General features: G+C 32.5%; 1 protein-coding gene and 1 non-coding gene across 7 annotated transcripts; both read left to right on the forward strand.

Moving 5' to 3' along the window:
• Positions 1-2,577: 2,577 nt before the first annotated feature.
• On the forward strand, positions 2,578-13,547 carry LOC110654618 (uncharacterized). 6 transcript variants are annotated; one of them, XM_058146841.1, is made up of 17 exons: positions 2,578-2,792; positions 2,876-2,907; positions 3,545-3,634; positions 7,040-7,079; positions 7,646-9,208; positions 9,667-9,804; positions 9,913-9,994; positions 10,278-10,354; positions 10,450-10,565; positions 10,655-10,772; positions 11,123-11,239; positions 11,347-11,438; positions 11,872-11,938; positions 12,116-12,197; positions 12,286-12,377; positions 12,855-12,998; positions 13,289-13,547. In XM_058146841.1, exons 5-17 carry the CDS (start codon positions 9,077-9,079, stop codon positions 13,433-13,435), a joined length of 1,404 nt encoding a protein of 467 aa, XP_058002824.1. In that variant the 5' UTR covers positions 2,578-2,792; positions 2,876-2,907; positions 3,545-3,634; positions 7,040-7,079; positions 7,646-9,076; the 3' UTR covers positions 13,436-13,547. The 6 variants fall into 6 exon arrangements, with proteins under 6 accessions (XP_058002824.1, XP_058002825.1, XP_058002829.1 ...); XM_058146842.1 differs by lacking the exons at positions 2,578-2,792; positions 2,876-2,907; positions 3,545-3,634 and adding an exon at positions 5,044-5,659 and having other exon boundaries at positions 7,646-7,800; positions 8,200-9,208; XM_058146846.1 differs by lacking the exons at positions 2,578-2,792; positions 2,876-2,907; positions 3,545-3,634; positions 7,040-7,079 and having other exon boundaries at positions 7,646-7,851; positions 7,990-8,071; positions 8,200-9,208.
• On the forward strand, positions 6,225-6,419 carry LOC131180526 (small nucleolar RNA snoR127). Its single transcript, XR_009149293.1, has one exon. It is a non-coding gene; the product is annotated as a small nucleolar RNA snoR127 (small nucleolar RNA).
• Positions 13,548-26,189: the final 12,642 nt, after the last annotated feature.

Genomic DNA, 26,189 nt, shown 5'->3' on the forward strand with positions numbered 1-26,189 from the left:
TTGTAATTAAATTTGTAATATAATTGTAAATGTAATTTCCTCCTTCTTCTTTTCCCCTCCCGTGCCGAGTATTTATATTATTATTAATTATTTTAATAATTTTAATTATTATAATTTTATATATATATATATTATATATATCATGCTATATCATATATCATATATATTATATATATATTATGTTATTTATATATGTTGCATTTGCATTCATGTTGTTTGTGCCATGGTGTTTGTTGTTGTGCGTGTGTGGGTGCGCGTGCGTGGTGTTGTTGTGTGATGTGTGGTTGGTGCGTTGGATGATGATGACATGGATAGACGAGATCTTTTTGGGATGACACGGCAGGGGATGATTGGGACGACACGATTGTTTTTGGGTGATGGAATTTGTTTAATAGTGTGTTCTTCGTTGTGTTTTTTTTAGTTTGTTGGATTTTAGATGAGTTGATATTGGATATTATTATTATATTTTAATTTTGATTTTGCATATTATTGTTGTGATATTTATATATTGATTTTTTATATGATTTTATATTTAATTATTTTTTTTTTATAGTTATATTTATTTTATTTAGTTATATTATTAGTTATATATTAATTATAATATATATATTACTCTCTTATATTTTTCTCTTTTTCAATTTTTTATTTTTTTTTTTTTTTTTTTATTTTTATTTTTTTTATTTTTTTTTTTTTTTATTTATTTTTTTTTTTTTATTTTTATTTATTATTTATAAATTTTTTTTTTTTTTTATTTATTATTATTTATTTATTTATTTATTTTATATATATTTATATATTTTATTATTGTTATATTTTTTTATGCATGTTGATATTTTTTTGAGGATGAGTTAGTATTATATGTTTTGAATGAGTATGATTGTTTTGAGGTTGATTGATTATCATTTGATTATATAATGTGTTCTTGAGTTTGAAACAAAAAATTGAAATTGAAATTTTTTTTTGTTTGATTGAATTTGAATTGAAAATGGATATTGGGGTGGAAATGTTTAATTTATAAGGGGTTTAGTTAGTTAATAGTAGTGGGTGGTAGGCCTTTTAGTTGGAGGGTTGGTCTGTGTGTAAGGTCAATGTATGTGGCCAACATATGGATGTGTAACATATTGTAACATATGAAGAAAATTTATTAAAAAAAAATTAGTCTAATTTAAATTGGATGCGTTAAATTATATTTTTTTAATCAATAAAGCACAATTATTTTAGTTATTCAATTTAATGTATGCATGATTAAAAATTGAGTAAAAAAACTTTGTTGTTGCATTGAAAAAAAAAAAAAAAAAAAAAAATTAGATATTTATTTAAAAAAAAATCAATTTATTGTAAAATCAAAGATATTGGTTTTGTTTTTTTTTTTTTTTTTTTTTTTTTTTTACTTTTACTTTTACTTTTACTTGATTGGTTTGATTAGGGTACATATATTGAACACAACCAAATTTAAGAAAGCCACAAGTAGAGGGATAAGGTTTGAACCCATGTTTATCTAATACTCATATAATTAGGGGTGGTGTGCGTTTTTTTTTTAAACCAAAAAAACGACGACCGAATTTTTATTTCAATCAGTTTTTTAATTTTATTTTATAATTTTTTTTTTTTTTATAATTTTTTTCTTTTTTATCGGTTTTTTTCGGTTTTTTTCAAAAAATAAAAAAAAAAAAAAAATTAAAAATATTTTAAATATAAAAAAAAAAAAAAAAAAAAAAAATCAAAATCAAAAAAAAAAAAAAAAAAAAAAAAAAAAATTTTTTTTTTTTTTTTTTTTTTTTTTTTTTTTTTTTTTTTTTTTTTTTTTTTTATTTTTATATTTAAAAATAAATAAAAAATAAATTTTTTAAAATTTTGAAATTAACCGAACTTATTTTCGATTTTCGATTTTTTTCTTTTTTCAGTTTCTTTTTTTTTTTTTTTTTTTGTTTGTTTTTTTTTTTTTTTTTTTTTTTTTTTTTTTTTGTTTCAAAAAACCCCGACGTTTTCAACACCCCATATAATTAATTGATAATCAACTTTTTTTATATGATTCTCTGAGTACACACACGTATTTATATGTGAAAATAAATAATAATAATAATAATAATATTAATAATTTATTTTATTATTATATTCATAAAAATTATTTTTTAATTAATATTAAATTTTTATTAAACTTGTTCCTTTAATTTTATTTCAAAAAATAAATAAAATTGTGTAGTAATTTTATTTTTTTAATTTCATATAATTTATTCATACATAAATTGAGTAGTTATCATGAAATTGATTATAATGTTTTTAGTCTAATTTTTTTTTGTTTATCATGTAATTTATTTAATATATATATATATATATATATATATATATATATATATATATATATATATATATATATATATATATAACATAATTATTTATAAAGATAATTATGACATTAATAAGAATTTATTTTTTTTAATATTAAGTATTTCATTTAAGAGAAAAATAATATTTTTAATTATAAACAAAATAATTCATAACAAATTCAGATTCTTATCGGATTAAGCGGGTTAGCTGGCTGACCCAGACTTACTCACGCCAAACTCAAACTCATTTTGGGTAAAAAATGGCCGGCTTTACTCCTGTCAATAAATGATTAACCCTAATATTTGATCTTTTTGTTCTGTAGCTTTCATTTTTTCAATGCTTTGTCTAAAATGGATTAGCGACCAACCTTAGTTACAGCTTCATACGTTAGCTATTAGGTTGTGTTGGGTGGAGGTTCGGTTTTCTCCGGGAGATTCGACTGTATTTTCTCAGCATCCAAGCAAGTAGGTAGTTTCACCTAGACTTTTGGTTTTCATTGCTATTATTACTTTCTCATCCTCGAATGAAAGAGATTATTGTTTTACAGGTCATTGATTGGTTTGCTTTTCTAAGAGGATGGTATGCATTTTACTCACTGAGCTCTTTCTACACGTTAGGGTTTTGATTCTTTCTTTTACATGTTGCGTCAGAGCCTTCTTTATTTTAAACTCTGTTTTTTTATTAATTATTTTTATTTTATTTTATATTTTTTTTAACATTTCAGCTTCCTCTTTAGTTGCTAAAGACCGCACAGGGGCATCCCATAGTTAAAAAAAAAAAAAAAACTTTTACTCCTGTTGAGATTATTTTACATCAATTTTCAAACCCAGTTTTATGGATTAGGAAATGCGGAAAATGAAATGTAATTGATCCTAGAAATTGTGAATTCTTAATAACTTGTGGTACTTAAAAACAAAAGAGAACCTATAGTATTCATTGGGTTGTTTTGATATCCAAAAATTTCAAATAATGGAATTTTAAAGTTAAGGCATTGGTTTATTAGCATTTTTTTTTTTTTAATTGCATTAACTTTGGGTTTTCTTTTTGCAAAAGCAAAATAAGTTAGATAACTATAAATTAATCTAATAATTGTTACCAAGGAGCATATAAGTATAGTTTGCTTTCTTTTGCTTTTGTTTTGTGTAAAGCTGGATGGATTTTGATAAGATGCAATGGAACGGTAACTTTGCTTATGAACATTTGTGCTTTTGTGTAGTTGCCGGAACTTAAGAATGGAGAAACTTATAATGGCCATTTGGTGAATCATGATACTTGTATGAACTTTCATCTCAATTGCACCTCTAAGGTAATTTATTTGTTAGTCGATAAATATTATTGGTTTATATTAAAATTGGGCTTAGGCCTGATTTTGGATTGAGGTTAAGAGTTCAAAAAGTTGCTTTTTAAAAAAATATCACTTTTAGATTTAAAAAAAAAATTGTTTTGATTTTTGACATGTTAAATTTAATTTTAAATTAATTTTTAATACCTTCTAATTAATATATTTAAAAAGATTTTTTTTTTAATAGTATTTTTAATAATAATATTAAGTAGATTTAAAGTTGTGATTTATGGTATTTTTAATAATAATATTAAGTAGATTTAAAGTTGTGATTTATGGTCCCATCTCAGAATTAAGGCCATAAGGTGGGAATGTATATAGGAATATGTTGAGATATTGTCTTGATTTATTCCTCTTTTAGCTTCTGTATTTTAGGCCAAATTATATATTATAATCAGCTGTAATTATATAATTAGAATTATTGTCTTCCTAATTTGTATTCCACAAAGGTGTATAAATACATACCAAGCTTGACAGAATGAATTGAGCTTTTCCATTACAATTTCTCTTCTTTATTCACAAATCATCTTCCGTTTTTTCTCATGGTATCAGAGCTAAAAAGGCCTAATTTTTCGGCAGTCCCTAAAAGGAACACGGGGCTGCTCTTTTGCTCATCCTTTTACAGAGGGAGGTGGACAACACCACCAGCCCTAGGAGCTTCCTTAGCCGCTGGCGAGTCAGCCCTCAGAAGGTCGGTGTTGGACTCCTCGTCGTATGTTCCCATGCACCGCCATAGCTTTTCCTGCATTGTTACATGCACCGGCGCGAGTGGTTTTCCGGCAACACTTCTTGCCGAATCAGACGCCGGGCAGCTCGTCTCCCTCCGACGAGTCTCATCAGCCACCAACCCAATCTTGGGCTTCTTCTTTTCTCCTCAACGTACGACAGTAGCCTAGGTCCTGTTCTTCTGTGATTTTCTTCTTTAGGACTTCTATTTTTGGATTGCTACGAGGTTTCTAGATCTTTAAAGTATGACAGAAAAGGGAGACTCTTCAAATTCAGGTGCACTCAAAACAATCTTCTCTACTATTTCAAGCTCTCTAACCATTACTACTGTGAAACTACAAGGTAGTAACAATTACATATCATGGGCTGCCTCAGTAGAATTACGGTTTATGGGTCAGGGCTATGATGATCATTTAGTTAAAATGCTAGTGATATTATGGCTACTGATAGAATAAGCTGCTCTAAAATTGATGCACAATTGTGAAGTCTTCTATGGCATTCTCTTGAACCTAAATTACTTATTTTATTCCAATCATGCAAAACTTGTTGCAAAGTCTGGATCAAAGCCTAGACACTTTACACTAATGATGTTCAATGTATATATAAAGTTGTCTCAGATGTTGTCCACTTACAGCAAAACCAACAAGATATGGCAAATTATGTAGGGCAAGTAGAATCCCTAAAAGATGAGTTCAACTCTCTCATGCCCTCCTCTGATAACATTACAACACAAGAACAACAACAAGACAAATTCTTTATGGTCTTGCCTCTGATTGGACTCCGATATGATTTTGGCTCTGTTAGAGATCAAATCCTAATGAGTTCAGTTATTCCCACTCTGGAAGAAATTTCTGCGCGATTGCTGTGCATCTCTATTAATACAAATGATACTACTGAAACTAAGAATTCAGTGCTAGTCATACAGAATGCAAGTCAGCAGGGACAAGGAGGACAACGAAAAGGAAAGGAAAGAGATTCCAAGCCACGCTATACTTATTGTGATAAAGGAGGTCACACAAGGGGTAATTGCTGGTCATTGTATGATCGACCACCACGCAATAATCAAACTACTAATACTGGGCGACCTATAGTTCATATGACTCAGACTGTTGGAGATGGAATTTTTCTTTTACTTGATGCAAAGGATGACTGTCCAATTCTATTACCTTAACCAGAACAGATTATGATGAGTACCTACAATACCAAGCCACTATTCATATCACCTCTAATCCAGTCTTTCATGAAAGAACCAAATATATAGAGGTAGATTGTCACTTTATTAGGCAGAAGATTGAATTAGGATGCATCACTACTAGTTTTGTTAATTCAAATGATCAGTTGGCAGATATCCTTACTAAGTCTTTTCAAGGTGCTCAAAATTGAATACATTTGCAACAAGCTTGAAGCCTATGACATATATGCTCTAGCTTGAGGGGGAGTGTTGAGATATTGTCTTAATTTATTTCTCTTTTAGCTGCTGTATTTTAGGCTAAATTATAGATTATAATCAGCTGTAATTATGTAATTAGAATTATTGTCTTCCTAATTTGTATTCCACAAAGGTGTATAAATACATACCAAGCTTGACAGAATGAATCAAGCTTCTCCATCACAATTTCTCTTCTTTATTCACAAATCATCTTCTGTTTTTTCTCAGAATATAATTAAGTATCTATGAGTTCCAAATTAGGTAATTTTTGTTTATTTGCATTTGTTATGCAAGGTCGTGATATTACATTTACTGAGACACTTTCTGTTCATGAATAGTTCTTTTGCACATGTTGCATCCTTTTTGAACTTTAATGTTGTTAGTGTCAAAATCTCTTCTCTGGAGTGATGTTACTTAGCCAAATCAGACATAGATGCGCTCCATAAGGCAATATCTTCAAAGCTTGTGTTATTTGTTCTTAAAGAGACATGTTCATATCCTCTTGTGCAACTCAGACCAAGCATTAGACAAGATGCCTTATGTAGAAGTGCATCCTCTGATGATCACTTGGAGATTGGTTGCTGGCTGACCAGAGTTATTATCTTAGAGTTTGTTTACCCTGTATGTATGTACTATGGGACACAATGTTGAATGTTACTTTAAGCTGAAAGACGTGCAAAGCAGTTGCTAAAAAGTGGATGGAGGAGATCGCATTTTTTGTTGTGTACAGAGGATGTGTGTTGTTAATCGCAAATTTTTATCCCTAAGGAGAGCTTGATGAAGGAAAATATCCATAATGGACTCTAGCTTGTTTGGGGCTGAGGTTTGGATGAGTTGAGTACAATGGGACGTGTTGCTTCTATCATTTGCATGTTTGTTGTTTCTGGCTCAAACATCACCTTTGTCCAGCTGTATTCACTTGTACGGCTAATATTTATTCTTCATGCGCTTAGATTAAGAATTGCTACCTATCATTCTATTAGGCCTAATTATCTCAATGGAAAGCAAAATAAATAAATAAATAAATAAAAGGAGCAGGGGAAAAAAAGAAAGGATCTGATCGGGCATTTGCAAGTCCATCTATGTTTTAGTACTCATTGTGTGGGACTTTAATAACATTTCCTCATAATTTAATTGTAGCATAGCTTGTGTTATATGTGTGAGCTACACACAACTCTTGACCATGAGTTTCTAATATAAGCTTTGCAATGCAGGTGATTGATAAAGTTCAGGAGGAGATGCAATGCCGCTCAGGTAGGGTTTCTGATTATATTTGGTTCCTTACAGCTGAGGTGGATGTTTCTTGATAATGCAGTTTAACCATATAGTTGCTTTGAACAAACCCATGCCCCCAGGTGCAGGTTGGGTGTAAAAGGTTTGAGGATGACATCTTTGGACTTTTCACATTCACCCAATTATTGACATTTTCCTGCATGGTGATTTACTGCAGTTTAACAATATATTTGCTTTGAAAAAATCCATACCCCCAAGGGCAGGTCGGGTGGAAACGGTTTGAGAATGACATCTTTAGACTTTTCACATCCACCAAATTATTTACATTTTCCTGCATGGTGGTTTACTTTGGCTGAAAACCCAGAATATTGCTCATATTGTGTCTACTGTCTAGTGCTAGGCCCAAAACTTGAATTTTTGGTTTTGTGGCAAGTAAGAACAAATCAGAGGTTTTAAATGTATTAAAGCTAAAAATGATTAAATAAAAACAAAATTCTATGAGACTAATACATATATGCATATATTCATTGGGCCTAAGTCTTTTGATGACCTTTTTTATAAATCAGTGGATCTTTTTACCTTTTCAGATAGAAAGCCAACTGGGGTGGGCTGTGGAAGGGGAAAGAGTTGGGGAGGAATGCAAGCAATAGGCGTTGGGCATGGTATAGATGATGGAGTTGCCATTGGCTTAGGCAGTGGGTGGGGCAAAGGATGGTCACAGGCAGGACTGGTGCCAACAAAGGTACTCTCTTTGCAGTTATCATCTCTTTTGTGGATGGTAATAAAATAACAGGTACAATAGTCACATTAAATTCCTCGACAAGTGATATATGTCATGACAAATGCCTTGGTTGTCTTGTGAATCTAATAATTAGACATGCCTTGCTGTACATAACCAACGTTGTTTACACCTCATATGTTGACAAAGAAGGCGGTTTCTTACTGGGAGGGTGCTCTCCATATGCATTGCATGCTTTTTTGCTACCCTTGCAGTTTCCTATAAAGCTTCTATTGTAAGAAACTCTTGTCACTTACTAAAAAACTATGCAGTACACATTTACATTTAACAATACAATCCTGGAGGAAGTTTCACATTTTTTGTTTCTATCTGGCTGAACATCAGCTTTTCCCTCTGGAACAGGTGGGGGAAACAGTTGTGGTTAGTCCAAATTTACGGCTCTAGTGGTTGGTTGAGGGGCAGTAAAGTAGTTCTGCTGCAAATTATTCGTTTAACAAATTGAAGATGCATGTCACAAAGCAGAGCTGGAGCCTGGAGGGAATTTCCTGTTCCAGTAGCTGATGAGGATTGTGAAGGAAAAGATTTTGCTCCAGAGGACATTATTAGAATACCCATTGGCTTTAAGTGGTTTCCATGTGTAAAATTTAATCTTTTAAGTTCCATTGAAGTCAAGAGAGTAGTAATATTATGAGATGGTCATTGACCTTCTGATGATTTGAAGAAGGAATGCCTCCATTTCAGAAATTGAAAGAAAAGATTTGATGGAGACTCTGATTTTTAGCCCTCACCATTGGTGTCGAATTCATCCATTATGAACTAATGCCCGTTTCCAGAACATATGAAAGGAACTAGCACCCAAAAAATTTACATACATTTTTCACTGAATGCATGGTTTAACAGAACTGAATTGGAACGCATGCAATTCCGATTGAGCGTTGCAGTTTGAAACCCATTGAAGTTACAGAGGGATCAACAGCAGTGCATCTGAAAATATCTTCAGCTGGACTCTAAAATTGCCTAATTGGCAATGATTATTTAACCATGCGATGTCAAGTGGATTTTTGTCGTTTCCAAGAGAGACTGCAGAATTAAATGACGAATTGTCGACTAAGAAAAAAAAAATCAGTTTTTGACTAAAAAAGATTTTAATTTTCAACTTGTCCAATCTTATCTCACGGACCCATACGCCGTATAAAAGGAAAGCAAAGCATGAGGCAATTTTGAGTGTAAGAGCTTCTTTCTGTGTTTTCCTTGTTCCAATCAGCAACCGTCACTGAAAATGGCTGAAATTAAGGTGGATGCTACTCACGACCACCGTCTGATAGTAGCCGAAGCTAATATTTCTGAGCAAAAGATCCACAAGGCAGGGCGTGTTGCTGCACTTGACATCTTTCGAGGCCTCACAGTGGCGGTATCTCTCTCTTCCTTCCTTCTCTGTAAAAACTCTTAACACTTAGCTGTGTATGGCTTCTGTTCTATATGCTTGAAGTCTTATGAATGTGTTAAGCCATGTCTCTTTCCTGCTCTATCCTTTCTCCTTGTGCCAAATCTTTGAAATTAGACAGAAGTTGTAGCTTCGCTTTCGCTTTTGTAAAATGGTTTGTTTGCTGTTGTACGGGTAAATGTAGTAGTAATTTTCTGTTTGAAGTAGCAAATCGGTCTATAGCTTGGTGGTAGAGCATGTGACTGCAGATCAAGTGGTCACCGGTTGAGCCCTTAATTTTTAAACTTTTTTTTAAAGAAAATATTTATACTGTGCACTTTTTATTTTATGCTACTACTTGTTGAGAAAAATTTTATGATTTTTGTTTCCCTCGTGCAAATATGGATTGTAAATTTTTAATTGCTGATTTGTGTTGTGGATTGCAGTTGATGATTCTGGTTGATGATGCTGGAGGAGAATGGCCAATGATTGGACATGCACCATGGAATGGTTGCAATGTGGCTGATTTTGTTATGCCATTCTTTCTGTTTATAGTTGGGATGGCCATTCCTCTTGCTCTAAAGGTTTCCTTACCCATTTTCTTTTAGTTTTATTTTCATGGGAATAAAATCTAGAGGATTTTTTGCAACTACAAAATTCGTTTTTTCTCATAATTTTCCTTTTCAATGTAGAGAATAATAAGCCGGGGTCAAGCCGTTAAGAAAGTGATTTTCAGAACTCTAAAACTCCTCTTTTGGGGTCTCCTATTACAAGGTTGGTTCTATTCTGCACTTACTCTGCCTAGAATGCATTATTATTATTATTATTATTATTATTATTATTATCATCATCTCAAAATGCCATGAGAAATATGAATTCTTATGCACACTTTTGTTTTCAAAGTGACAAAAATTCTCAAAATGGAGCACCTTCATGTTAGTACACTCTCTGGAAGTAATGAATTATTTAACAAACAAAGAGGGAAATAAATAAAGAAAGAAAACAATGTTTGTTGCCATCTTGCTTTGACTGCAATTGATCTCATTTTGTCATGTAGGAGGTTTTTCTCACGCTCCTGACAAACTGACTTACGGTGTTGACATGAAGTATGTGAGATGGTGTGGCATTCTCCAGGTAATTTTGATTATCATGTTGCTTTTGTGGTCACTTTATTCAATTTGAAGGAAAGTATCTTTGATTTGTTCTGTAATTTTCTTTGTTCTTTCTAGAGAATTGCTTTTGCATACCTAATAATGGCGCTGGTGGAAATCTTTACAAAAGACACAAAACCTAGGGATTTGCAACCTGGCCGGTTCTCTATGTTTAGGTTATATTGTTGGCATTGGTAAGTTTATATTTCCTTATTTAACAAGGGTTTTATCATTATGTATTTGTTCACCAATCTTAACTGGTTTTTCTGTTTAAAATTTGCAGGCTGACAGGAGCATGTATACTTGTTGTTTACTTGTCTGTAATTTATGGGGCATATGTCTCTGATTGGCAGTTTACCATAAATAATAGGGACAGTGCTGATTATGGGAAGGTTTTCAATGTAAGCCCTTGGTTGCCTCAGTCTCATACTGCTGTATTGCTTTCCCGATCAATGATCTGGCCTGCTTTTTAGATGGAATGCAAGGATATTCTGTGTTCACTAATGAATAATATAAGTATTGATTACACATCATTCCATTTTGGGGCTTAAAAAAAGAAGGAAATGTAACTATAATTCTGTTTTATAGTGACATACTTATTTGTGGCATTACAAGAACTGAAATCTTGTCTTACCTATTATCTCTTAGGGATTTTAGATACCTTATGATTGTTAAAGGAGAGTCACATGCTTTATAAGGTTGAAATGTTCAGCTTTCTTTTCAACTTACGGTTAAGCCCTGTTAATTTCAGGTAGTCTGCAATGTTAGAGGAAAACTGGATCCTCCTTGTAATGCAGCTGGGTATGTTGACAGAAAAGTCCTAGGAATAGCTCACATGTATCATCATCCAGCTTGGAGGAGATCCAAGGTGCAGAATATTTTCTCCTCCTGTTATTTATGGTGTATTTAGCTTTGTTATCATTACTTAATAGTCAGCAGCAAAAAAAATTCATAAGTTTCTCCAAAGTGCTGCAGGCCTGCACGGAGAATTCCCCATATGAGGGGCCTTTCCAAAGTGATGCTCCATCATGGTGCCATGCACCTTTTGAACCTGAAGGAATCCTAAGGTAAGATGACCGATATTTCATAGCCTGTAGGTATTTTGATGAAGCAGTATAGCCACATTACGTTGTTTTCTTGGAGCCCTTTTTCTCAAGTTTACATTTTATGGTTATGTGATTGATGATAATAAGATGCAAGAACTAAAGATTTGAGAGTTTGACTGTGAGCTTGAAGCTTCTTGGTAAAGGGTGCCCACATGTAAAGAGATATACAATCTACCTTGAACACATAGGATAGCCATATACTTTTTTTAAAAAATTGTTTTAATTTCCTTTAGTTCCATGAATTGTGACATGGTTTCAGTAAAATGTTTATGGGGAAAGTTCTCATGAATCATGCATCCAAAGATAAAATTTCAGATTGACTGCATTCCAGTTTTTATGTTGTGTAGTTTGAGATAATGTCTTAAATCCATGCGTGGATTCCATCCCATTGCAGCTCAATATCTGCTGTTCTCTCTACTATCATTGGAGTTCATTTTGGACATGTGCTTGTACACTTGAAGGTTAGGTTTATTTATGATTATATATGTGTGTGCGTTTGGCTTCATTTAGATTCAAACTTTTTTTCACTTCTAAAGTCTTCTCTTTGATCCAAAATCACCAAAACATTAAAAAAAAAAAAAATGACTTGCACACACACACATCCTACTTCAGTGCTTTGATGAATTTTTTAACTACAGGCTGATTCCAGTAGGCTAAAGCATTGGATTCTGATGGGAGTTGCTCTTCTCATTATAGGATTTGTTCTTCATTTCACAAATGGTAAGAACTAGAGTGGGAAACACTATTAAGATTGCTGTATTTATCCATTAAATTTTAATAAATTCTGATGTCATATTTTTCTTTGCAGTTGTTCCCTTAAATAAACAGCTCTACACTTTTAGTTATGTTTGTGTAACATCCGGAGCTGCAGCATTGGTGTTTTCAGCTATCTATGTTCTGGTATGCTGCTATTATGATTACTTGATAATTAATGCCCGATAATTTTTCCATAAACAAGTTTTTATGCTCGTTCCTCAAATGACCTACCTTCTACCTCAGTTTTTGACATTTAAGGAGGATTTACGTGTTGCAACCAAAGTAGTTGAACTATAAGGTTAGCATTCTGTAAGGTGAGTGATTCACAAAAGCTTGTGGATGCTAGACCATAGACATAACAGTAGATTTAGCGCATCTGTATTTGAGGAAATGACTAGACTATCCCAAGCGCACTGGTTCAGTGTTCTAATTGTGAAATTGCATATAAGCATCTGTTTCTGTTAACACCCTATGTTTTCCCATCTAACGATGCAGCTTATGGATTTGGTTACCAAGTTTGGGCATGAACACAGATTGGCTGAACCATTGTAGGCTGGGGAACTTTAGTTTTAACTGTTATAAATTGTGATCTGAGCTGAAATTCATTTGCTTCCATTGCAGGTTGATATTTGGGGTTTGCAGTTCATTTTTCTGCCATTTAAATGGATTGGCATGAATGCCATGCTTGTTTATGTAATGGCTGCTGAAGGCGTCTTTGCTGGCTTTATTAATGGCTGGTACTATGATGACCCCCATAACACATTGGTAAGTTTTAATACCTTCATCTTTAGTGTTGTCCTACACTCCTATGGAAATGTCACCTTAGGATAAGAGATGGAAGGGCTCAAAAGAAATTTGCAGTTTCCGCTTTTCGGGGTTCTTTAGCAAAATTCCCCCAAGTTCATACAAGGATCAGTTTTGTTGTTTACAAATGAATGTTGAGGGCATTCATATCCTCCTACATAACAGAAAACGAAAGCATTCTTTTTCGTGTAATTCTTTCATTAAATTTGATATCCACATACTTGTTAGTAATTTCAGTCCATCTGTGGCAGATATATTGGATTAAAAAGCATATATTCATTGGAGTTTGGCATTCTCAAAGAGTAGGCATTCTACTCTATGTCATCTTTGCGGAGATTCTCTTCTGGGGTATCATCGCAGGCATCTTACACGGCCAAGGAATTTATTGGAAGCTTTAGTACTCATGTGATGTATATTTTACACAAGTGGTGTCATATTCTGTGGATTGTGTATGATTAGCATGTACCTTTTTCAGTCGCATTATAGCTTAATGCAGTTGATATTTCTTTCTGTTGGCTTCTACATCCAACACTTCTCCGTGTAAATTGATAAATTTGTTCATAATTGCAAGCAAACTTGCTCAAATCACATTGGTTTGCATATTTAAGGACCTCTTCTAACTCCGCCTAAATAGTTTGCGTTTAGCCGGTTTCAAGCCCGGACAAAGGAAGAGGGTTGAGGGAGGTAACAACCAGCGTAAAAATTTAATCACACCTTATGATATGAATTCAAATTTAAGAATCTCTTCTGCTTTTAATGCCCCTTTGAATGAAATAATTTATATATTGAGAAACGCCAACTCATAATATCTCAAATGTGAATTCTATTGGAATTAAGTTATATATATATAACTGAATTCCAATAGAATTCACATTTGAGATATTATGGTCTTGGAGATAAAGTATCATTAACTTATAACAATTTATATCTATATATATGAGTGGTAAAACTAAAATTCAATTAATAAGAGATGCTCAAATTCTAGACCTTTTGATTGAGGTTTTCTAATATTATGTTAAAATTATTGAATCTAAAAATTTAAACTTAACAAATAAGTATATAAAATAATTTTGATAATTGTAAACAAATTTAAATCTTCGAAATATTAAATTCTAATGTTTTTATTGGTAAATTGTTATTGAAAATTTGCAACTATCTACTATCTTCTTCGTCTATTTTTATTTGTTATATTTAGATTTTGCACGATAATTAAGAAAATATTGAATAATCTTATTTTTATAAAATAATAATTTACTAAATTAACCTTTATCTCACCTATAAAATTATATAAATATTTATTATTATACTAATTTTTATTTTAACGTATGTTGCATATTAATTTACTCATTAAATAAACTCATAACTTAAATTTTTTTATAGAGTTTTCATTTAATTTTTCATGTATGATATAATATTATCATAATTTATTATTCTCAATAGTCAATTAAATTTAATTATTTATTAGTATGACTGTATTTTACTTCTAATTAAAATTAGTTTAAAAGAATTAAAGTTATAAGTAGAATTATTATTAAAATAATATTAAAAATTTAATTTATATTAATTATTGTAATACTAAAATTAAAATTATTAGGCATTTACCGACAAATATTCTGTCGCTAAAAAATATTAGTGACAATATAATATAAAGTAGAAATTTACATTATTAACGATTTAGTGATAAATTTTCATCGCTAAAAATTATTAGCAACAATAATGTATAAAAAGCCTATTGCTAAAATTATTAGAGGCGTATCTTTTTATTACTAATGCTCTGTTTGGGTGGGAGTGAGAGAAGGGTAAATAAGGGTAAAGAATGGTAAGTAATTATTATACCCTTGTTTGGGAAGAGATAAGTTAGTAAAGGATAAGGGTAAGTAAGGGTAAGGCTTGCCCTCCCTTACCCCTCAAATCTCATTTTTTCTTATACCCCAAATTGTAGTGTAAGCAGGGAGAGGTGAGAGCTGAAAATTACTTTATTTTTTATTTTTCTATTGTATCATTAATTTTTTATTAAAAATCCAATTATACCCATTAAAAATAAACCTAGCGTACCACTACAAATAAATGTCTTCTCTCTCAAGTGGACATACATAGTTTCTCTGCTTTCAATCATTTATTTTTAAATAGTTTGCTGTAATTATTATACTTCAATTATCATTTTTTTATTTGTTCTTTCAATAGTTTGCTTCAATTATTATGCTTTAATTATCATTTTTTTTTCTAAATAATCTATTTTTTATTCAATCTTTGTTAGATTTGTGCATTATTGTTTTGATTTATTAATTTTATAATTTATTTATGGTGGACCATTATTATTTGCAAATTTAAGATTTATTATGATGAGTTTACCATTTAATAAATTATCTAATAAAAAATGGTATTTTTGTACTTCTACTAATTATTTATCCTTCTTTCACCTCTTTCCAAATATGAAGAATATACATTACATTTCCTTACATTTTCATTAATTCACCTCTTTCCAAACATGAGATTTTTTTTATTGTAACCCTCTTCACCCTTCCCCTTTCTTACCCTCCCTTATCCTTCCATTAATTACCTTTCCCTCACCCCATCCAAACAGAGTCTAAATGGTATTAGAGTCAAAGTTAGATAGATTAGTGACAAGTTATTGTTACTAATATTCATTATTAGCAATAAATTATTTATCTATTGTTATAAATATGGCTTTTATTTTTGTAAATAATAAAGAGTGTTTGGAAATCCCAATGTTCCCCCTTCATATATGTGAAAGAAAAAATGCACCTTAACAAGACTTAGGGTGCAAGGTTAGCAATTTTAGATTTTATAACCCTATATTTCATGTAACATGTATAAACGCTTTATACTATTGCAAAAACACTTAGTTTTAGTCATAATCAATTGCTAATTAGCCTAATTAGCCATTAGGAAACAAAATCCTCAAAATTCATAAAGTTAGGATTTTAGGAAAAACTCACCCAAATAGGCGCAGAATCAGAATTTCACCTCCAATCTGGGGAGTGAAGCCACCAAGTATTGGCTCTCTAGCTTGTCCACACAAGCCCATTGATCAAAGCTCCTTGATCAAACCAAAAATCCCTCCTTGAATCTCCCTTTGGTTCGGCCAAACTAGGAAGAAAAGAAGAAAAGGAATTTTCTTGGTTTTTTTCTTTGGAAGAGATAAGAAACACTTTCTCTAATATTAATTCAAGTGTATTAATACTTAACACTCTTGAATCAAGCTTGAAAAAAGGAAGAAAAACTTTTTCTATGGTGAATGGGAATAAATATTTACATGATACAATACAATTATATACTCTAGGGCATATTACTAACAATCTTCCAATTGTACTAGAGCCATTCATTACAAAATCTAAGACTCATCTTCTCAAGATGTCGGTCCAACTGGTCTTGTGTCATGGCCTTGGTGAAGGGATTAGCCGGATTATCAACTGATGCTATTTTCTGCATTGCTATATCACATCTCCCAACTATTTCTCTAGTAAAGTGGTAGCGCCTTTCTATGTATTTGAATTTTTAGTGAGACCGGGATTCCTTTGCTTGGATCATAGCACCATTATTATCACAATATAATGGAATTGGTTACACAATTGAAGGAACCACTCCAAGTTCTATTATGAACTTTTTTATCCAAATAACTTTCTTTTTACAGCATATGATACAACAATATACTCGGCCTTTGTAGTGGAGTCAACAGTCATAGTCTACTTGGAACTCTTCTAGCTAATTGCGCTTCCATTACATATGAACACAAAATCAGAGATAGATTTTCTATCATCCACATCTGATTGGAAATCAGAATCTGTAAAACCATCTAGTTGGAGATCACCTTCTTCATATATCAAGAATAAATCTTTAGTTCTTCTCAAGTACTTAAGGATATTCTTGACAACTATCCAGTGTTCCAAACTTCTATTAGATTAAAAACTATTAGTCAAACTAATAACATAAGAGATATATGGCCTTGTACAAACATTGCATACATAAGGCTTCCAATTGCCAAAGCATATGAAATCCTGGCCATTTTCTCTGTTTCCTCAGGTGTCTTAGGAGACATCTCCTTGGAAATGTGGATATCATGCCTTACTGGTAACAATCCCCTCTTGGAATCAAGTATGTTAAACCTCTTTAATACATTTTTCAATTATAGACTTTGGGATAAACCTATCATTTTTTTCGATCTATCTCTATAGATGAGAATACCCAGAATATAGGTTGCTTCTCCTAAGTCTTTCATGGAGAAAGTATTGGACAACCAGAGTTTTACAATAGTAAGCATACCGATATCATTACCTATTAATAAGATATCATCCGCATACAAAATAAGGAAAGTGATTGTACTCCCATTAACCTTCTTGTAAACACATGGCTCATCCTCGTTCTTGATAAAACTAAAAGATTTAATGGCTTAATCAAAATGGATGTTTAAGCTCCTTGAAGCTTTTTTAAGACCATAAATGGATCATTTAAACTTGCATACTTTGGAACGGTCTTAGGATTCAAAACCTCTAGGTTGTTCCATGAATATGTTTTCCTCAATGTATCCATTAAGGAAAGCAGTTTCAACATCAATTTGCCAAATCTCATAGTCATAGTATGCTGCTATTGCTAATAAAATCCTAATGGATTTAAGCACGGTTATAGGCGAGAAGGTTTCTTCATAATTGATCTCCTGTCTTTGGCAAAACCCTTTCACAACTAGTCTTGCTTTATAAGTCTCTACCTTTCCATCGGAATCAATTTTCTTCTTGAAAATCCATTTATTCTCTATTGGTACAATACCTTCTGGTCGCTCAACAAGATCCTAAACTTGGTTCTTATACATGGAATCCATTTCAGATTTCATTGCTTTAATCCATTTTAAAGAGTCTATATCTGATATAGCTTTTTCATAGGTCATAGTATCATCACCATGATCCATTTCCTCATGAACAAGCAATTCTTGTTCATTTTCATGAAGAAATCCATATCTCTCCAGTGGATGAGATATTCCAGTTAATCTTCAAGGTTGTGTTGTGGATATATCATTAATAAGTAGAGGCTGACTGGATGGATTTTTATCCAGTTGTTCAGTTTGTTGGTTAGAATTCTCTAATTTTAGTTATATCTGCCTTCCTTTGTCACCTTCTTGAATAAACTCTTTTTCAAGAAAAATAGCATCTCTACTTATCACAACTCTTTGTGATGAAGGAAGATAGAAATAATATCCAAAACTATCTTTTGGATACCCAACAAACAGTTCCTTCTCTACTTTAGTTTCTAACTTATCAGTCTTCAACTTTTTAATATAAACTGGACAACTCTAAATCTTAACATGTTTAAGACTTGGTTACCTTCCATGCCATATCTCATATGGGGTGGAAGAGACTGATTTGGAAGGGACTCTGTTAAGAATGTATAAAGCTGTCTCTAGTGTAAATCCCCATGAGAAGATTGGTAGGTCAGTGTAGCTTATCATACTACGTACCATATCTAATAGGGTACGGTTTCTTCTTTCAGACACACCATTTAATTGTGACGTTCCTGAAGGAGTTAATTGAGAAACAATGGCTTATTCTTTTAAGAACTCATCAAATTCAGTACTCAAGTATTCTCCTTTTCGATATAATCTAAGAGTTTTAATACTTTTTTCTGTTTGTTTCTCTACTTCAAATTTGAATTCTTTAAACTTTTCAAAGGATTCATGTTTGTATTTTATCAAATACAAAACCCATACCTTGATTTGTCATTGGTAAAGGTAATGAAGTAGTGATAATCGCCTCTTATCATTTCTTTAAATGGACTGCATACATCACTGTATACCAGTTCTAAAACTTCTTCAGCCCTTAACCCTTGTCCAACAAAGGGAGATCTAGTCATTTTGCCTTGAAGACAGGATTCACAAGTTGAAGTAGATTTAGAACCTAATGAGGACAAAATCCTTATTTTCTCTAATTTTATAATCCTATCTTCTGCAATATGACCTAATCTTAAGTGCCACAAATGTTTTGGACTTGATTTGGTTTCAATGATGGCATTAAACTCAATTTGATTGCTTGGAGCTGTTTTGTAATTACTATCCAAATAATAAAGGCCATCATGTAAATTACCCACGCCAATAATTTTATTTCCAAAATAAATATTGTAAACATCATCTATGAATCGAAATTCATATCCATTATTAGTCAAACTAGATACAAAAATGATGTTCTTAAAAGCATTAGGTACATACACAATATGATCCAAATACAAAATATATCCATTTAGATACAAATATTTAGACCCTTTGGCTAAGGCTGCAACTGTTGCTCCATTGCTAAGTTTGAGTCTATTATCCTGTGCAACCAAGTTTTCATGGCTTGCTAGTTCTTGCATATCAAAACATATGTGAGAACTTGCACCAGTATCTAAAACCCAAGCTGTAGATGAACTGTGAGTATTATCTGAATTTAAATAATAAGAAATGAACATACCTTCAGAAGGATTATCCTTCTTGTCTTTTAGAATCGCCAAATACTTAGGGTAAATTTTCTTCCAATGCCCTTCTTTCTAACAATGGAAACACTTTTCCTTGTCTATAACAGCTTCAGATTTCTTCTTGTTGGACTGGTTCTTAGCTATATTGCCATAGTAGCTCAATCCTAGTACAACCATTTACAAATTATTTATATATCATAAAAATTTTCCATTTAGTAAAAACCAAAAACTCAATTTAATACTATCTCTAACAAGATCCATAATACGGCTAACACATGCGGAGTTCTAGATTATAAATTTAGAAAATAATATTACAAATAAATAACTATTAATAAACCTGCGAGGAAGAAAACATGTTACTCTGAAAAAAAATTCCTCCTGTATCCTGGAAAAATAGAGTGAACAGGAGTGAGCGTTCGACTCATAGAGTAAGATATTTATTTTACATATAATTTCTATAATTATCTAGTACTAATGCATCCCTAAGGATGAAATGCAGCATAGATCAACAATTTCAAACAATTTCAAAAATACTCGCACAAAGAATAATTTGGAGTACTCACACACCCGTGTGTCACACTAGTACAAATACAATATGGGAGCTGATACTCTATATAGCTCTCTTAATCCAAGGCCTGCCAGCGAGATCAACTTGAGTTGGACTTTTTCTTACAATTCTAGTACGGGGGTTAGTGAGATCTACTCAAAGCTGTACTCACCCCGACTTATCATAAAAGGACCGGCCCCAAGTGAGATTTGTTAAAGTCGATTTGCCCGTCCTACCCATATCCATTATCAATACACCACAATCTCATCGACAAACGCACACAGCTCCAAATTACCCCAGGCGACACTCACATCAAACCATCAAGTAAAGATGCAACATAAAGCGTGCCTATAGTAGCTAATACATATATCTATAAGTGATGCATAGGCATGCTATGACATATAATAATAATAATAATAATAATAATAATAATAATAATAATAATAATAATAATAATAATAATAATAATAATAATAATAATAATAATAATAATAATAATAATAATAATAAATCAATATCTACTCATAGATTAGTCGACTGGACGGCAGCTAGTCCAGCTAAAAGGAGAAGATGGTATGTAACATCCCGTGCGGAAAGGGAAGGTCTCGGTTGGAGCGGTCCTCTGGGAGGGCAAGGCTCGCTGGTGCCCTTGTCCAAATGGGGGGCAACAATAAATCAAATCATACATTGAAATGGGGGAAACTAATCACTAGAGACACCTTTTGGTGGAAAGGCCTGGAGAGTTAGAAGAACTCTAGGGTTAAGCGTGCTCGCTTGAGAGAAATCCTAGGATGGATAACCTCCTAGGAAGTTCTCCATTCCACCTATGAGACAAAATCGTGAGGCTCAGGATGGGGTGGGCCAAAGCAGACAATTCCTCTAGTGGAGGGAGCAGGGGCATTATAGATGGTATCAGAGCCGGACCCCCTCTAATAGATGTGTGGTTCGAGGATGAACCGGGCGAAAGCTGGTGGGCCTATAACATCCCATGCGGAAAGAGAAAGTCTCGGCTGGAGTGGTCCTCTGGGAGGGCAAGGCTCGTTAGTGCCCTTGTCCAAATGGGGGGCAGGAATGAATCGAATCATACATTGAAATGGGGGAAACTAATCACTAGAGGTGCCTTTTGGTGGAATGGCCTGGAGAGTTGGAAGAACTCTGGGGTTAAGCGTGCTCGCTTGAGAGAAATCCTAGGATGGGTGATCTCCTGGAAAGTTTTCCATTCCACTTATGAGACAAAACTGTGAGGCACAGGATGGAGTGAGCCAAAGCAGATAATTCCTCTAGTGGTTAGAGCAGGGGCATTATAGATGGTATCAGAGCCGGACCCCCTCCAGTAGATGTGTGGTTCGAGGATAAACCAGATGGAAGCTGGTAGGCTTGCAACATCCCGTGCGGAAAGGGAAGGTCTCGGTTGGAGTGGTTCTTTGGGAGGGCAAGGCTCGCTGGTGCCCTTGTCCAAATGGGGGGCAGGAATGAATCGAATCATATATTGAAATGGGGGAAACTAATCACTAGAGGCTCCCTTTGGTGGAATGGCCTAGGGAGTTGAAAGAACTCTAGGGTTAAGCGTTCTCGCTTGAGAAAAATCCTAAGATGGGTGACCTCCTGGGAAGTTCTCCATTCTACCTATGGGACAAAACTGTGAGGCTCAGGATGGGGTAGGCCAAAACAGACAATTCCTCTAATGGTTAGAGCAAGGGCATTACACGGTCAACACTGACCACCTAAACATATACACTGACCTCTATCAAAGACTGACAAAATTAAATAATTGATTTAAACCATAAAATCAAAATAGTTCTTAAGATCTTGTCAAAATTTTTATATAGTTTTCCTTGTATCTAGGACCTATCCAACCCACAAAGTAGTTCAAATCACACTTCTAAAATCACATATCCCATCTCTATATCTCATCAACAACACATGGCCCCTTCTAGGCCCTCCAATCCAAGCAAAATCTCATAAAATCAAACATTATATTTTTGCCCCTAAAACTAATATTATGTAAAAATTACTCAAACGAGCTCTAAAAATTCTAAAACTTTGCCCCGTGGTCCTTAACAATATTATAAGGCTATTGCAAAAAGAATTATAATTTTCTAATAACCCCTAAATATTTTATGAATTTTTATTTAACAATATTATTCAATTCCATAAGTTTCCTACAGCTAACATATTCTTAATTCAACCCAAATCAATATTCACATACTTAGCTCTCCATTCTCAAGCTTCAACCAATCATATAAAATTTAAATACTAAAAATTTATATAATCTTATATGCCCGTACACTAAAAATCCAACTAAAACTCATATATTTTTCAAAAATATTCCATAATCACTCAAAAATTCAACAAGCACTATATAATATCTCTAAATCATTTTACTTTCATCATATATTTTTCTTAGAAATTTTCTCTAATTTTTTCTGTCTAAGAAACACTGCATTTAAGTACCACAGACTGAGAAATAAGAAAAATAATCTTACCCAAAGCTTATCTGTATCTCAAAAATTTTAAAAATTTATTAAAAAGTCTTTGAAAGTTGAATCATTACCAAAGCTCACTGGAGCCATCGCCGGAACTACTGCGCACGGTGACCGGCCGCCAGTCGCCGATGACATCTGCTGGAATTGGTCACACCGGAATGTTCCTTTGCTTCTCTTGATTCCATAAGTGGTATCGGATCACCGATCCAACGGTCGGATCGTCGGAAATCTCGCTGGAAAATAAAAAAAAAGTTGATATTCTCTCTCCTCGCTGGCACCAAAAACGGCTACCAAATTCGGCGAGACTAGTCTCATCTGAAAGAGCTCTCTACCAGGAGTCCATAGCCACTGGAATCACTCCGGTTGGACGTTGAGATCGTCGGATATGAGCATTCAAAATTTAAGACTCATTTTTCTCTCTCCTCTCTTTGTGTCGCCAGAAACCACCACATACCACCATTTTTGGGTTCTTGGAGGTCGTTGGAGTCTTGTCGGGTTGCTGGTGGTGTCGCTAGCAGTGAGTGGTGCTTCGCCAGAGAGAAAGAAGGAAAGAAAAGGAGAGGGAGATTGAGGATGGCGGTAGGGGGGGGGGGTGCTGTTTCATGTTTTCTATTTCTTTCTTCTTCTTTTTTTTTTTTTTAAATGTTGGCTGTTGACAGGAATGAGCATACTACAACGAAAGTTGCAATAGTCCCATCACCTTATATATATATATATATATATATATATATTTATTTATTTATTTATTTATATTTAACATTTAAATACATAAAATTTATTAAAATGCCTTTATCAAATCTCTAATCAATCTAATATTAAAATATTATCAATATTTATAATAACCTCTTCTCCATAAATTAACTAAACATAATAATATTAGTAATAATAATAAGAATAATTACATTAAATTTAAAAATATCAAAGCATAAAATTATAATAAAAATTCAATATTTCTAAAGATTAAATCCAAGACTTCAAAATAATTTTATAAAATGTATTAAAATGACTAAAATTTTTTTTAAGCAATTAAATGCATAAATCATTTATTCCTTAGCTAATAATAAGATCAAGCACCACTTAATTAATATTTAAAATCAACAAAATAATATTAAAATTGTATATATATATATATATAAAATTCATGTTGTTACAATACTGCAGAAAATAACAGGATTCCAATTAGCATATTGTATCAAGTATGTTTACCAAAATGATTATGGTCTTTTAATTAAATTGGTCCTTTCACTAATTCGATGAATCCTATACTTTCAAAGTAAGAAATGAAAATCCCAGTTGGGGTGGATTTCTAGTGGATGATTGAATTCTTATGAACTGTTAATCATCCGTAAGTACATCTATTATTGAAATCATAATAATTTATAAGTGAGTAACTTTTTACTCATTACATCTCATATGAGGTTTAATAAATTTATTTGACTCCTAATGCTCAAAACCTCACGTACATCTATCATTGGTTTATCTTACATTAGTTAAGTTGAGCCCACAAAGTCAGCAAGCATACAAATTTAAACCTTAATGACCTCAGGTACATTCATTCTTGGCCACCAAAGTATTTATATACTCACAACATCTCTTGCTTAACAATTATTTCAAGAAGATCTCTTAAACTAAATATATTATTTTTATGTAACCATAGCTAACAATGTAAGTGTTTAAAATTTCTCAAATAATTGCCTTAGTGTAGGGCTATGATACAATTTCTAAAATTACACAATTACTAACTTAATTATTTTGTTAGAAGATTTCCTTGGTCGATCCAATTACTATTTGGTCTCACTTTGCACATTAACCATTTTCATGCATATCTCATTACATCATGAATATGCATATCATATACATGCATTCATTAATGTTAATGTAAAAGACATGATCATGGACTATTCTATAGGAATTCAATCCTAGCCACAAGAATTGAAATCAAAGGGTATCCTAAGTTAACATTCATCTATTTGCAGCTTGCTTTAACAATCTTTAACTCTTGAAGCTTGTACTCCCACTGATCTCTATCAATGATTGAGGCTTCATTTCTTCTTGTAAAATCCATCAAGCCAATTACATCACATATCTTTGGCATAGCAAGGTGAAAATTACAATAGAATTGAGCATGCAAGCTCAAATAAATAAATTATAACCTAAGACTATCATAATAACTTTATGATACAACCCTTGTAAAAATTAAAATAATTATTACAATCCCATAGAAATTAATAAGAAATCAATCACATTAGTCTCCTAAAGTCCATGATCATCCTTCATGCCAATATCAACACGTTCAACACTTGAACATGCTATTTAATTCTAAATATCTCATATTCAAAATTAAACTAACTATGAATCACATTCACTGTGACACCCCTTACCCATCTACAGTGTAGCCGAGCAAGATATGCCACACAGTATACCGGAACACCATATTTTATTTCAATCGTTTTTATTCTTCCGTAATTTATTTCTTCATGGATATGAAGTGCAATTTGTGAAATCTAACTCATTTAATTCATTTATTGAAATTATAAATTCATTTGGGGTTTCGAAAATTTTATAGAAAATCCGACGGAGTACCGGCTAAAAATGGATAAAACAATTCTTTGGAACCTGTGAAAAATACTTCCAATAATTTCCAATCATTCTCAAACTCCATTTGTGAAAAAGACTTCCAATAATTTCCAATCATTCTCAAACTCCATTTGTATCACATCAATTTACAATAATTTCTTAACAATTCCTCCATTTGTCATTCATTCATTTCACATCATCATCAGGCTCAAATCATAAATAAATTCTCATATGTTATTTATAAACACAAAGTTACAAATACTTACATTAATACAAAATTATATTACATAGGTTTCAAATATACATGATAAAATAAGAGTTTAATTACAAAACTTACAAAAATCACAAAATACAAAATGGGACCTAGTGTCCTACCAATGCACTGTAGTCTGTGAGGCGACACGGACACTATGCAGAACTGCGAATGGCCTTACTCAGTCTGTGATCTACTGGGCTCTCTGTCCAAATCTTCAGTACCTACGCGTTGCAAAAGCGACGCGCTAAGCATAAAGTTTAGTGGTGCCAATAATATAAGAAAATATAATATGCAAATAAAAAATAATAATTTCCTAATTATTATGTTCATAAAAAAAAAAGAATAATTACTAACTTATTGTTTAGTCGAGGGCTAATTACATTTTATGATATTAACTCCTTCTAGCATTTTGTTAATCGTTTTCTTGATGATTTTGAGCTTGTTTATTTTATTGTAATCATTCTTGATCTTTATCTTAATATTTACTTTTCGTATTTTCTTTAATAATCAGTTTAATTACAATTATACTTTTTCATGCCCAAGTAACCTATACAAATTGACCGAACTGGATAAAAGGGTAAACTAGCATTGGGTATCAGGTACTTCGGGCCGTCACACCATCGGTCACAATGTGTCTCCCGGTGTGCAAACAGAATGGCTAATAAGCCATAAAAGCAATAAGGCATAAAGCCAAGTAAAATATCATAATCAGTATAGCCATAGGCTATCACATCACAAAATGGCAATGAAGCCATACATCATACGTAATACTGCTATCAGAACCCTATCGGCATGCCAACCTATCCAAACCAATCACATTAGGCCTA

This window comes from Hevea brasiliensis, chromosome 5 (assembly GCF_030052815.1).
Source record: "Hevea brasiliensis isolate MT/VB/25A 57/8 chromosome 5, ASM3005281v1, whole genome shotgun sequence".
Taxonomy (NCBI): Eukaryota; Viridiplantae; Streptophyta; class Magnoliopsida; order Malpighiales; family Euphorbiaceae; genus Hevea; species Hevea brasiliensis.